Source organism: Chinchilla lanigera, unplaced genomic scaffold (genome assembly GCF_000276665.1).
Source record: "Chinchilla lanigera isolate Chin_1 unplaced genomic scaffold, ChiLan1.0 scaffold00010, whole genome shotgun sequence".
In the NCBI taxonomy this organism is placed as follows: domain Eukaryota; kingdom Metazoa; phylum Chordata; class Mammalia; order Rodentia; family Chinchillidae; genus Chinchilla; species Chinchilla lanigera.
Window position 1 is genome coordinate 131,050 of NW_004955411.1, and position 14,068 is coordinate 145,117.

General features: G+C 35.1%; 1 protein-coding gene across 3 annotated transcripts in view; it reads left to right on the forward strand.

The window, feature by feature from the left end:
* Col21a1 (collagen, type XXI, alpha 1) overlaps positions 1-14,068 on the forward strand; it is a 192,346-nt gene that overhangs the window by 62,874 nt on the left and 115,404 nt on the right. For all 3 annotated transcript variants that reach the window (XM_005377582.2, XM_005377584.2, XM_005377583.1), the window contains exons 2-3: positions 487-610; positions 3,609-4,160. In XM_005377582.2, coding sequence (XP_005377639.1) covers positions 523-610; positions 3,609-4,160 — 640 coding nt within the window. In that variant the 5' untranslated portion in view covers positions 487-522. The remainder of the gene's footprint in view (positions 1-486; positions 611-3,608; positions 4,161-14,068) is intronic.

Genomic DNA, 14,068 nt, shown 5'->3' on the forward strand with positions numbered 1-14,068 from the left:
GATGTCTGAAAGAGATACATAATAAAGTCACATAGTTAAGTGTTTATAAATCAAATAAAACTGTTCTTAATATTTTTCTGATTACAACTCATCTTCTAAATTAAATGCTATCATTCAGTTTTACCGAGTAATTTTTCCAGATACCTTTGAATTGTTTTTAAAATTCAAATCCATATTTAAAAGTAGAATGTTTGATACAGTTCAGACATTAGAAAGAATATTTTTGAACAGATTTCACCTAAAGGAAAAGTTCAAAAAATATATTTTGAGCAAATCTCAAAGTTTTAGAAAAATATATACGTTTCCAAGACAATTATGAATTAAAAGGTATATCATGGTTTTACACAGCTCCTACTCATAGTATTCTTGCATTAATATATTAAAATTTATCTATTTTAGGCACATCTGAATTCTAAAAATAGTCATAAGGTTAATTAATGGCTGAGCATTTGTCTAATATGTTTAACTTTTCTTTTTTCTATTTAGGAATTCTAAAACCAAAATATTAGATTGAAAACAAACATGGCTCACCATATTACCTTTCTTTGGATAGTTTTGATTCTGCTTCTCCAGAAGTCTGTGTTTGCTGAAGATGGGGAAATAAGATCAAGTAAGAACTATCAACATTCTCTCTTTTTGTATAAAGTAACTGCCTTGTAGGACTGAATGATGTACATAAACCCATATAAGTGTATTAGCACAGTGGTATTTCAGTAAGTGGGGATCCTTGCTTTGACTGCCTGCAAGAAAAGTTGCGTTAGAGATTGGGAGCTGTAATAGTTGTGGTTCTGCTACACAAGCTACCATTGGCAGATAACATACCTCTCTTTATAAGTTTGCTTATATTTTTATTTTAAAATTCATAAACATAAACAGTATAAATAATTGTCTCTATAAAAGTTAAAGCATAGGGTTCAACAAATTGATTCTATTTGGCCATAAATTTATGAAATGATATTTAATGTTTGTGTAACTCTCTTATAGTGTAATTCACCCTAGCACTCTCCAAGACACACACCCTTGTTTCTACGTTTTCAGTGTAAAAAGAGACCTACAAAATTAAGGATTTCTGCTCCTTTCCCTTCAGCTGGTTATGGCAGTGACTAGTATTTGAACTGTGCTTTTTATCTTCAGTCCTAATCTTTTCCTATGACATCATTCGTCTCTCTAAGGAGGAGATCTCTTGTATTTTGTCTGGAGTTTATAAATGGCAGTATTTGCTTTTGTAGCCCTGCTCTTGGCCAACCTTGCAGTTATGAAATACATGCTCAATGGCTCTATGACAAGAGATGTGTAGGAAAAGCCAAGAATAACCTGTAAGAACTACCACCACGGAATCAAGAGGCACACAAACACTGACAGGTTCAGACAATATGAGCGTCACTACCGAGGAAGAGCCAACACGGAACAGCTCTGCAAATACAACCTTCCTATCCTTTTGTTCTCCCCCACCAAAAAAAACCCTAACACATAGTCATCTTATTTTAGCCTGGCTTCCAAAACCAAGGGACAAATGGCATTCTTTTGGCTTTGCAAATTTGTGTGTGGGCAGAATTTCATTCCTGCTATCCCTGCCCTGAATACTGGGAGTAGTCACCATTGTAGAGATTCATGGAGTTGTATCCTTAATACTCTCCTGAGGCCACCATCACTTGTAATGTAGCATCTTAGTATGAATAGCGTTGTAATCATATTAAATTTCTCTGAAAAATCCATGTTTTGTCATTTTTGGGTAAGTTCTTGGCTTACCAAAATTCCCCTAACGTTAGTGTTTATTTTTCTGTTGGCTGGGATGGGTGAGTTAAGGTAACTATGAAAGTGGAACCACTTCATTTAAATCTTGTCAACATCCTAGGTATCTAAGTAGAAATAAATAACAGAAGGAAAGGGATATGAAGAAATGTAAGACAAGGAAAAGTAAAACAGAAGGTAGCTTGATTTATTCCTAAGGACATGAAAAAAAGAGTAGGAAGGCTAATTAGCCCTAATGAGTTTTTTCTTTAGTATCTACTTTATAGTTATGATATCTTATTCTCATATATTTAAAGACAATAAATCATGCCTGTTTTAACTTTAAACTGGGCATCTGATCAGTGTGTAAGTGTCCATTAATATGAACAAAATTAAAAGACTCGGTATTTGTTCTCGTAGTACTTCGACTCCACATCTCCTCTTTTCTAGCTTACCATCTGGAGGGTTATATGGTTCTCCTTAAACGAAATGTAAATGTGCTGAATTTTGTAAATAAAATGAATATAAAATTATCTATCATATGGGATATAAACCATAGCTATTTTTGCTGAATCGAGTATGGAACTTGGGAGAAGAGAAGACAAATATGGCTGTTTGGCCCATGAGGTCTGTTAGGCATTTCTAGGTTTTGGATTTTCAAAAAAAAAAAAAAAAAAGAAAACCAAACAACAACAACAAAAAAACCAGTTTATTTGTCTGTCTTTTACCTCTAGGCCTTAGTACTTGCCGGTCCTTTTGCATATCTCCTTTTTCACTTTATTAAAATGCTCATCTCTCAGAGATTGTCAATCAGCAATTGCCAGTTGCCAAAGGTTTATAAAACCTTTCCCTGATCTTCCATACTTAGATTGCTACCCCCTCTTGGTTGTTTTTTTTTTTTTGTCTTGTCTTTTTGAGACAGGGCCTCCCTATGCAGTTCAGGCTGGCTTTGAGCTCATTTTGTAGCCCAGGCTGGCCTCAAACTCGCAATGATCCTCCTGCCTTAGCTTCCTGAGTGCTGAGATTACAGGCGTGCGCCACCACTCCCAGCTCTCTTAGTTGTTTTTATAATATTTTACACTTTCTCTGACCAGCCAGTTTTCTGTCTTCCTAGACTGTGACAGTTTGAGAAATCTTTTTTTTTGTTTTGTTTTTTTTTGTTTTGGTTTTTCTCCGGTACCGGGAACCGAACTCACGACCTTGCACTTGCCAGGCAGGCGCTTTGCTGCTGAGCTAAATCCCCAGCCAGAGAAATCTTATATTCATTTGAATCTTGTTCATAGCAGGTTGTCATATTAGGCCTCCAGTATACTGTACTAAAAAAATTAAGCCTACAGACATGTATTCTATAGAAAAAGTTGTGTTTTTTTCTTTTTATCACTGCTTATAACTTGCCTAGAGTAACTTGTACCATAGATTTTATCCTAATGAGACCTTAAGATATATTGCCTATATTATCTTCCTGTTGTGTCAAAGCAAGAAATCTTTATTGAAAAAGGAATGGTTTTATCCTCTTAAACATAAGATTCATTTAACAGAAGCTAATGTTTTGTTATATTATTTGTTGAAGAGAGATCAGAACTTTAGAAACTAATTTTGGGTGTAGTGAACTTGTTTCACTTAAGTTTTACCAAGTACTTTAGTATGAAGTTGTATTGTCTAGTCAAGTCTTGAAGTTGGCAGAGAATTTGTTTAATATCTCTGTCCATATTGTTTATTCCTTTAAATGCTTTATTTTATCATTAAACTTAATATATTTTGCTGATTACTTACAATAAGCGATGATGTTAGTGCACAGCTGAAATCCATATTTGAAACCTTCCGCTTTCTGGTTTTCACGCAGCAAATGTGCTCTGTTGATTTTGTTCTTCACTTAGGCTGCCGTACAGCCCCCACAGACTTGGTTTTCATCTTAGATGGTTCCTACAGTGTTGGCCCGGAAAACTTTGAAATAGTGAAAAAGTGGCTTGTCAACATCACAAACAACTTCGATATAGGGCCGAAGTTCATCCAGGTTGGAGTGGTCCAGTACAGCGACTACCCCGTGCTGGAGATCCCCCTGGGGAGCTACGACTCGGGGGACACTCTGATGGCAGCCATGCAGTCCATACACTACTTGGGCGGGAACACGAGGACTGGGAAGGCCATCCAGTTTGCGCTCGATTACCTTTTCGCCAAATCCTCACGATTTCTAACTAAGATTGCAGTGGTGCTCACAGATGGTAAATCGCAAGATGAGGTTAAGGATGCAGCAGAAGCCATGAGAGACAGTGGGATAACACTGTTTGCCATTGGTGTTGGTTCAGAAACAGAAGATGCGGAACTTAGAGCCATTGCTAACAAGCCTTCCTCCACCTACGTGTTTCATGTGGAGGACTACATTGCAATATCCAAAATAAGGGAGGTGATGAAGCAGAAGCTTTGTGAAGGTAAGTCTCTGTGTCCTTTGGAAATTGTGGTTTTTTACATTATGGTGCTACCTGTTCGTTAGCCCTGATGTAATTACACCTTTATATTTAATATCAAGTTACTTATAATATCACAACTGAGGTGAGCACAAGTTTTTGTGCAGTAGTGATTCTGAATCAATATTACTTCTAGAAACAATTACTTTTTAATAAAATCTAATAAGAAAAATATTTTTGCTCCATTTAATTTTCCTTCAATTGCATCTATGATGGTAGAAAATAAAGAAAAAAATAAAAATATATAAACCCCACATCATCACATAACTTTAGCTAATGAATTTTTCTGTATTTTTCGTTCTAGTCTTTTCTTCTTTTTTTTCTTAATGCATGAGTTTACCTATCTGCCTAAATAAGGAAGCTGTTATGCACATAAATTCATAGTCTATATACCCTACTGTGTACATAATTTTTCACTGTTAACATAGTAAAGAATAGTCCCTGTAGTAATTGATTTAGTAATTAGCTAGTTTGTGTACTTTTCTAGGTTTTATTTATATAAAAATAATTGTGAATATCCTTGTATATAATTCTGAATGAAAACTTCTTAGTTTTTTTCAGAGAAAGTATCAAAGAACTGACATTTAGAAGGTCTGGAGAAATGATAAACTTTGCACTTAAAAGATTTAAAAAGTCCTCTTTAAAGAACATTTGAACAATAAAGTACTTAGGGCTGTATTGTGCTTTTATCAGTTCATAAACTCAAACTTCATGTTTTTGGTAACTGGTTTGAGAAATTTCCAATTCTTGGTAAAAATTAATCCAGTTATGGTATAGATGTGCTTCTTTTTGGATTGTTTCAGGAGAATAATTTGTTAATGTCTTCTTTTTTACATTATAAGCATTTAGTTATCATAATATTAATACAAATTTTCAAAACTTTTATTTTCCAGTTTTCCTTAAAAGGCTATAAAAATGTTTGTTCACATTTAATGGAAAAATTCCTAGATGTTTGTATGGGCAACAAATTATGATATTAATTTTTGTTGTTGTTTTTGGTTTTTTTTTTTTTCCATTACTGGGAATCAAACTCACAACCTCGGGCTTGTCAGGCAAGCGCTGTGCAGCTGAGCTAAATCCCCAACCTATGATATTAACTTTTATATTTCATTCATATTTTGTTTAGTGGGAATAATAAAAACATTTTAAAGATTTTCTTTACAATTCATAGCTAAGAAAGTGCAGAAATTCTAACATCCTCATTAGCCAAGCATCCCTCAGGCACTGTAACAGGTACCTATGGTCATCACCATGTTTTTAGTGAGTCTGAAATTGTATTACTGGGTTAACTTTGATCATCTTAAATAGGTCAGACAGGTTAATTTTTTCATAGACAGTCAGATTCATTAGAATTCCTTTATTTTGAGTCCAGATATACTTCATTACTAAAATAGACTTTTCCTGGATGAATGTCACTTAGGAATTTTGTTTGAAAGTATAAATATAAGTGGCAAAATGTATCTGTTCAGTATTTTTTCCAGAAATATATTTGGTAGATATATATTTTGGTAAATGCAATCTTTTAAAAAATTTTAATTACACATGAAAGAGTAGCAGTGCTTAAAAGAGTAAAAACTTTCATTTGAAATGTACAATCTGTTAAAAAACTGAAATTTTGCCAAATATTACTTTACCCACAAAGAAAGGATGTAATGTCTGTGTTTATTCAGTTCACATATGTGCTTCCTGAATAGTCATCTTTTAAAATGTATTTTTGAAATTATACTTATGGAATGTATGTTTTTTGTACTCTGTATTTTCATGATCAGTACCTTGAATTAATATATTATATTACAGAAACCTCAAATCCTATCATTTGTATTTCAGTGATTTGACAGTTCACATGCTGCTTTGACATATAGTGAAGTTCTTCTGTGAAGTGTTTAGTATATCGGATTATTGTTTGCTAATACTTGTAACTTTTATATTTGACTGTGGTTGATGTACAGTGAGGAAAGTGTTATTCACCTGCTCTAGACCTCACAATTTGTTTCATCTTCATGGGTCTACTACATCCCTGGGCGTGCTGGCTCCAGTATTTTCCTTGTGTCAAGGCCACATTTTTGTTATGGGCAATGGTTTATTTACTTCTTTGTCTGAAAGTTTATTATTATCATCATCATCATTGCTAACACTATTACTATTTTTCCTCTTTTTCTGCTTCCTTTTGTAGTCTTTTTCCTCTCATAAAACATATATGACATGAAATCTACCTATTAACAAATTTAAGTTGTATAGTATGATTAACTATACACACGTTGTGATACAGGTCTTTAGAATTTCTCATCTTAGTTAAGTGAAATTCAGGTTTCATGTATATATCCAGCTAGTTTTTAATATATGAATTAAGCAATTCTTCATTTCCTTCTCTTCCAAGCCGTGGATATCACCACTATTCTTTCTGTTTCAATGAGTCTAACCATTTTGCATATATAAATAGTACCATGCCATGTTTGTCCTTCTGTGACTTGTTCATTTCACTTAGTAGAACATCTTTAAGGTTAGTCATATTGTCTTACATGATAGGCTTTCTTTTTGGAGATAGACATTATGGCATAATATTTATATACCACAAGGATTAAAATTCATCCATTTTCTCATTCATCCATCCAGGGACATTTATGCTGTCTGCACCTTTAACTCTTGTGAATAAGCCTCTACTGAATATGCAGAATACAATATTTCTTCATGAATTTTTTTCTTTGATTCTCTTTGATAAATATTGAGATGTGGGACTGCTGTATCATGTGGTTCAGATCTAGAATGTCCCTCAAAGACTCATGTATTCAGAAGTGGGACTTTTGGAAGGGGACCGCATTATGAGACTTGCTCGTAGGAGGTAGAGCCTGAACAGGAAAGGTGGGTCCCTGGGAGTATGGCCTAGAAGGGTTTATCTCCCTCTTGGGCTCCTCCCTTCTCTCTCTTGGTCCTGGCACCCATGAGGTGAGCAACTTCTTCGCTGTCAGACCCTTCCTCCATGCCTTTACTGTCTTGCAGCCAGCCAGCCCTGGACAGAAAACATGCACCAAAATAAGCCCCTCCTCATCTAAGCTGTAGGAATTTGGTATTTTGTTCCAGCAATGAGAAGATATCTAAAATATGGGGTAATCCTATTTGTAACTTTTAAATAATCTTCATACAGTTTTCTATAGCATTTCAGTGCTTGACATGATAGGCAACAATGTTTAAGAGTTTCAAATTCTCACAACACTTACCAGTACATATTTGCTGATTTTTTTTCCCCCCGGCCATCCTAACTTGTATGAGGTTTTGATTTTATTTACCTGAGAATTCATGATATTAAGCATTTTTTCATATACCCGTTGGCCTTTTAGGTCTTCTTTGGGGAAGCATCCGTTCAATTCCTATACTTATACTTTAAAAGAGGCTTTTAAAATTAAATTATAGGAGTTACTTAGCTCCGATATTAACCACTTACAAGATGCAAGGCAATTATATTTTCCCATTGTGCAGGTCTCCTTTTCATCCTTTTTACTGCTGCTTTTCCTTTGCAGACTTCACATGGTCTTATCCTATTTTGAGTATTTCTGCTTTTGGGCTGGTAGTTTGGGTGTCAGTTTAAGAAGTCATTAGCAAGAGCCGTGTTAGGAAGCTTTCCCTCTTTTCTTTCAAGAGTTCTATAGCTTCACATTCATTTTTGTGGGACTGTGTAGGATAATGGTTCAGTTTCATTCTTTTGTATGTGGATGTCAAATTTTCCCAGCACTATTGGTTCAATAGACTATTCTTGCCTCTTTGTATAGTTTGAGCACTCTTATTACAGATTATTTATATTTATGTCTTTCCCCTGCTAGATTCTGTTCTTTTCTGTTGGTCTCCAATCTGCCTTGGTCCCCATATTGTTTTGATTACTGTACCATTGTTAGAAAATGATGTCAAGAAGAGTGTAGACTCCAGCTTTATTTTTCTTTCTCAATGTATATTGGGTATTTGTGGTCCGTTATGGTTCCATGTGAATTTTAAATCTTTTTCCTATTTCTATAAAAATTAGGATTTTCATAATGATTGCATTGAATATGCAGGAAGCTTTGGGTAGTAGGAACATTCTAAAATTTAGTCTTTTAATCTATAAACATGGGATTGTTCCATTTATTTTTATCTTCATTTCATTTCACCAGTGCTTTATCATTTTCAGTATTTAAATCTTTGGACCCCTTAGCTAAGTTGATTAAGTATTTTACTTTTTCATGCTGTTGTTCATGTGATTTTTTTGTGACACTGGGTATTGAACTCAGGAATGCTCGACTACCGAGCTACATTCCCAGCCCATTTTAATTTTTATTGTGATACAGGTTCATGCTAAATTCTCAGGCCAATCTTGAACTTGTAGTCCTGCATATACTTCCTGAGTAGAAGGGATATACTATTATATGCAAGTGCCATTGTATTAAGCTAATGTTAATTTCTTTTTTAAAATTACTTACTGGAATTGTGCAGAAATACAGTTGATTCTGTTCTTTGTGTTTGTATCCCACACCTTTGGTGATTTTATTTACTTGAGAAATTTTCATGGGGTATTATCTTTAAAGTTTTCCTTTCTAAATGTATTAACCATACAAATATGGGATACATGGTGATGATTTGATATATGTATGACATGAGTAATGATTAAATCAGGCAATAAACATTTCCAGCTCCTTAAACATTTTTAAAAATTTTAGATTAGAATGTAATAATTGTGCTTATTTATGAAATACAGTGTGGTCTTGTACCATGTGTATGCAGTGTATACTGTATAATTAATGTTTACAACTTCTTATCATTATTGTTGGTTTTGGAGCCATTGAGCTCCCATCATCTAGTTACTCACAAAATATGGAATAAGGTATTGTGAACTGTAGTCCTGCCCCTATGTTGTAGAAAATGAGAACTCACTGCATTTGTGTGGTGGCATTTATCACCAGTCTACTCTCTCCTCTCCCTACCCTTTCCAACTTCTCAGTATTATACATTTCAGTCTACTTTTTAAAATAACCATGCATAGAGAGAATATATTGTATTTATCTTTCTGTGTCTGATTTATTTCACTTACAATAATGTCCCCAGTTTCCAACCATTTTGCTGCAATGGCAGATATCAATTGTTTTTATGGTCATATAATATTCAGTTGTGTGTATGCCACATTTTAAAAATCTATCCATCCACTGATGGGAAAGTAGGTTGATTCCATATCTTAATATTGTAAATTGTTCAGCAAACAACAAAAGAAGAACCATGTAGGCATTATTATGTATGCTGATGACTATAGCACTATATATTTTTTCCTTTAAATTGGGTATGTATATTATGTGTGTTAGATCGTGTGTGTTAGTTATATTTCCATCACTGTGAGAAAGTATCTGACATAGACAACTTAAAGGAAGGGAAGATTTATTTTTTTTCATGGTTTCAGAGGTTTCAGTCCATGGTCAATTGACTCCATTGGTTTGGATCTGAGACAAAGCCAGACATTGTGACTCAAGGGCATGGTAGAACAAAGCTGGTCACTGCACAGTGAATGGGAAGAAGGGAGTGTATCAGTCACTTTCACATTTCTGGGAAAAATTACCTAGTACCTACAATTTAAAGAAGGAGGTGTTCACTTGGGTTATGGTATCGGATGATTCACTTCATAGTTGGGTGGCTCCAAGGAAGGAGCATGAAGGTGGAAGAGTATGGTACAACAGAGCTGCTTATTTCATGGAAGTCAGCGGAGCAGGGGACAACACCAGAGAGGAAGAGACAAGTGATATAGAATCTGAGATATAGAATACAGAATCCTAGATATGGAATCTGGGGTCACATTTTTATTATCCACCCAAATACACCCTGAAGTGTGTTCCCCTAATTCCTTGGATAGCTTCCAAGACAATCAAGTTGGGAATCTAACTGAGCTGTCACATTCTACCCCTTGTCAATTTGTACCTAGACATATCCCCTTAAGCTATATTTATTCCCCAAATAAACACAGTTGTAATTCTGCTTGATACAACTGTCCTACGTACAACCAAAACATAACAATTTCTTCTCCAAAATTTTAATATTCCCAGCAGTGTCAAAAGTTCAAACAAAAGTCTCCTCTGAGACTGAAGGCAAGTTCTTAGCTATAAACCTGAGTGAAAATAAACAAGGTACACAGTCTCAAGGTATACTGACATGGTAAATATTCCCATTCCAAAAGGGAGGAATGGAGGATAGCAAAGAACAGGACCAAAATGAGACTAAAAGTAAAACCCAGCAGGGCAAACATTAAATCTTATAACTCCATATCCTCCATGTGCTGCTCCAAAGGTAAACTCCAAAGGGATGGGCATCCCTGTGCCTACAGCCTTGCTGGTTACAACCTATGTGACCTCAATTTGAACTGGCCTATCTTTTTTTTATGTTCTTTTCCTGCAGATGTTCCATGTTACTGGCAGGAGCAATTTCTAGGGGATCTCCGCCTTACCTTCAGCTTTACTTTAACAGTTTCATGAATCACCCTCTCAGAGGCATGTTGTCTAACTTCTTAGGTCTTCCTCTCAAATCTATGTAGAGGTTTCCATGAAATTACAACTCTTGGGCTAGGGATGTAGCTCAGTGGCACAGCATCAGTCTGACAAGTGCAAAACTCTGAATTTGATTCCCAGTACCAAAAACAAAAACAAAACAAAACAAACAACACAAAACAAAGCAAAACAAAAACCTCACAACTCTTGTATTCTGCATTCCTGAACAACCAGAATCACGTGGGTGATGCAAAAATCCACTGCCAGGTTCAGGAGCAGTCAGGCCCCTTTGGACTATTACTGCAGTGGCCTCTGAGAACCTAGATGGTTGAGTGTAGAGGAATGAATCCTAGGGAAATAATTTCCTAGAACTTCTCAAGCTGTCATCCTAGGAGCTCTTTTCTCAAACAAGAGTTTCTGCTTTTACACCCCTGAGCTTGGCATGGTGGCCTTTTGCTCATTCCTAAGATACTCTTAAGGCATCTTTCTTCTTGTACCTGTACAAAGTACTGGTGTCTTTTAATGGGCTTAATTTCTTCAGCAAGCACAACTCTGTTGGCCCAACTTTACATATGGTTCCTTTAGGCCAATGTAAGTTTATCAAATTTTTCTAATACATTTTGTTCATGATTTTCACTGTAAGTCTGACTAAAAGCAGCACGCAGTACCTATACCACAACGTGAATGTGAAACTGCTTTGAAATTTCCTTTGCTTAATCTTAGACTCCTGCGAAGCCTTAGAAACTTGGGAAAAATGTAGACAGTTTTTTTGCTACAGTGCAACACACATGGCCTCTAGTCTGATTGCTAATGATGGCTTTGTTCCCAACTGAAACCTCATAAGTCTGGCATTTACTAAACCCATTTCTTTTCCTTTCACTTTGATCAGTACTTATTTGCATACATAATTATTACATTCATTTTGAGAGGTTGGTATGTGTACATAACACATTTTATTTCTTATTTTCACCCCCTTCTCCTCCCCCACCTCACCCCTTCCTTCATCTCTTTGTCCCCTTCCTTACGTCAGCATTCTGGTCTTCTGGACTCTGACCAAAGTCTCACATCAGACAGTGCTTACAGCATTCTTGGGCTTCTCCAGTCTACATTTATAAACTTTCCTGAGTTTTCCAGCAACCCATTTCCAAAGTCTGCTAAATCACATGGTCATGTATAGTCACAGCAACAACCCTACTCTCAGTACCAATTTTCTATATTAATCAGCTTTTCTCTTTCTGAAACAAATTATCCAACAAAGAGATATATATACTTGGTTCATTTCAGAGGACCCAAACCATGGCTGGATAGGTCCAATCAAGGGTATCAAAGTGGAAGGCCATAAAAAAGCTACTTATTTCTTGGTAGCCAGAAACCAGAGCAGAGGAACTATACTGGAGAGGAAGGAATGAGAGGTCAGATATAGATTCCAAGGTCACATCTCATCATCTACTCAGATTTACTCAGAAATGGGCTTTACTAATCCCCTGGGTTGCTTGAGGAATGGATGGGAAGACTGAACATCTGGGACAAATACAGTCCCCACTGTGTGCCCCCCATCGACCTTCTCCCATCAGCTAGGTTCCAAGCCCTAAATTTTCATCATCTTCCTATAGCCTGTCACATTTTGAATTTATCAGTGGGTTGTACCATTGATGAGATCAAAGGCTAAATGATCCATCCTTCTGAGGAGCCCTATCTCTAAAAATTATTCCACTGGGAACCAAGTCTTCAACATGTAAGACTTTGGGGGACATTCCATGTCCAAACGGTGTTGTAGATCTAAGTTTAGAATTTTCTACATGTAAGGTCATGTCATCTGTAAATAGAGATAATTTTAATTCTTCCTTTTTCAGGTATTTCTTTTGCTTGTGCCTCATTCTACTGGTTAGTATTAGTCCAGTGAGACTAGACATTCTTCTCTTCTTCCAATTTTAGAGAAAAGACATCAGTTTTCACCACTGAATATGATGTTAGCTATGGACTTTTCATATATGCCTGTAGATATATTCCTTATATACATAACTGATTGAGATTGTTTATGATGAAAGGATGTTTAATTTTGTTGAACTGCATCTGCTTAGATGCTCATATGATTTTTGTCCTTTGTTCTGTTAATGTGATGTATAGCATTGATTGATCTTCATGTGCTGAACCATACTTGAATGCCAAGGATAAATCCCAATTCATCGTAGTTTCTGATCTTTGTCATGTTCTGTTGAATTCAGTTTGTTTGTTAGTATTTTGTTAAGGACATATATTTTTTTTCCAGCAGTATTGGTCAATAGTTTACTTTGATGTCTTTTTTTCTGGCTTTTTCAAGGATAATATTGGCCTCACAAAAAAAGTAGGAGTATTTCTTTCCCTTCAAGTTTTTTGGAAGAATTTCACAAAGGTTGAGATTAATTATTCTTTAAAAGTTGGGAAAAATTTATCAGTAAAACCATCTAATTGTAGGATATTTTTGATGTGAAGTTTTGATTACTAATTGAATCTCCCTACTAGACACACATATGTTCACATGTACTATTTCTTCAAGATTCAGTACTAACATGTTGTATTTTTCTAGACTTTTATTCATTTTTATAGATTATACAATTTTGGGGTATAGAGTTGTTTATAGTAATATATGATTATCCTTTTATTCCTGTTGTATCATTTTTAATTCTCCTTTCTCATTTCTGATTTTATTTGAACCATCTCTCTTTTTGTCTTAGGAAATCTCAGTAAGGGATCTGCTAATTTTATTGATTTTTTTTTTTAAAATGCAACTTTTACTTTTATTGATTGTTTAATTTTTTTCTATTCTTTTTCATTTATTTCTGCTCTAATTCATTCCTTCTGCTAACTTTAGGCATATTCTTCTCTCTCTAGATTGTTGAGAGGTAAATTTAAGTTCATGTTGAGATCATTTTTATTTTTTTAAGTAATTAATTTATTTTTTGTTTTTTTTCTGGTACCGGGAATCGAACTCATGACGTCGCACTTGCCAGGCAAGTGCTGTGCCACTGAGCTAAATCCCCAGCCCTGAGATCTTTTTTTTTTTTTTTTTTGGTTTTTCTCCGGTACTGGGAACTGAACTCACAACCTTGCGCTTGCCAGGCAGGTGCTTTTGCCGCTGAGCTAAATCCCCAGCCCCATCCCCCGAGATCATTTTTAATAAAAATATTGTAGACTTCACATTAATTTGCTTCTTAGTACTATTTTTCTACCATCTTGTAAGTTTTAATATAATTTTTTCTTTCTTTTTTTTATTTTAGAAATAAAAGGAAAATACCAACAGATCGACAACGTTTTACAAAATAGCAAAGGATCAGTACAGACATTACAGAGTTACAAACAGTGTGGTAGGGAATTAACAATGCTTATTGTATTACATATTGATAT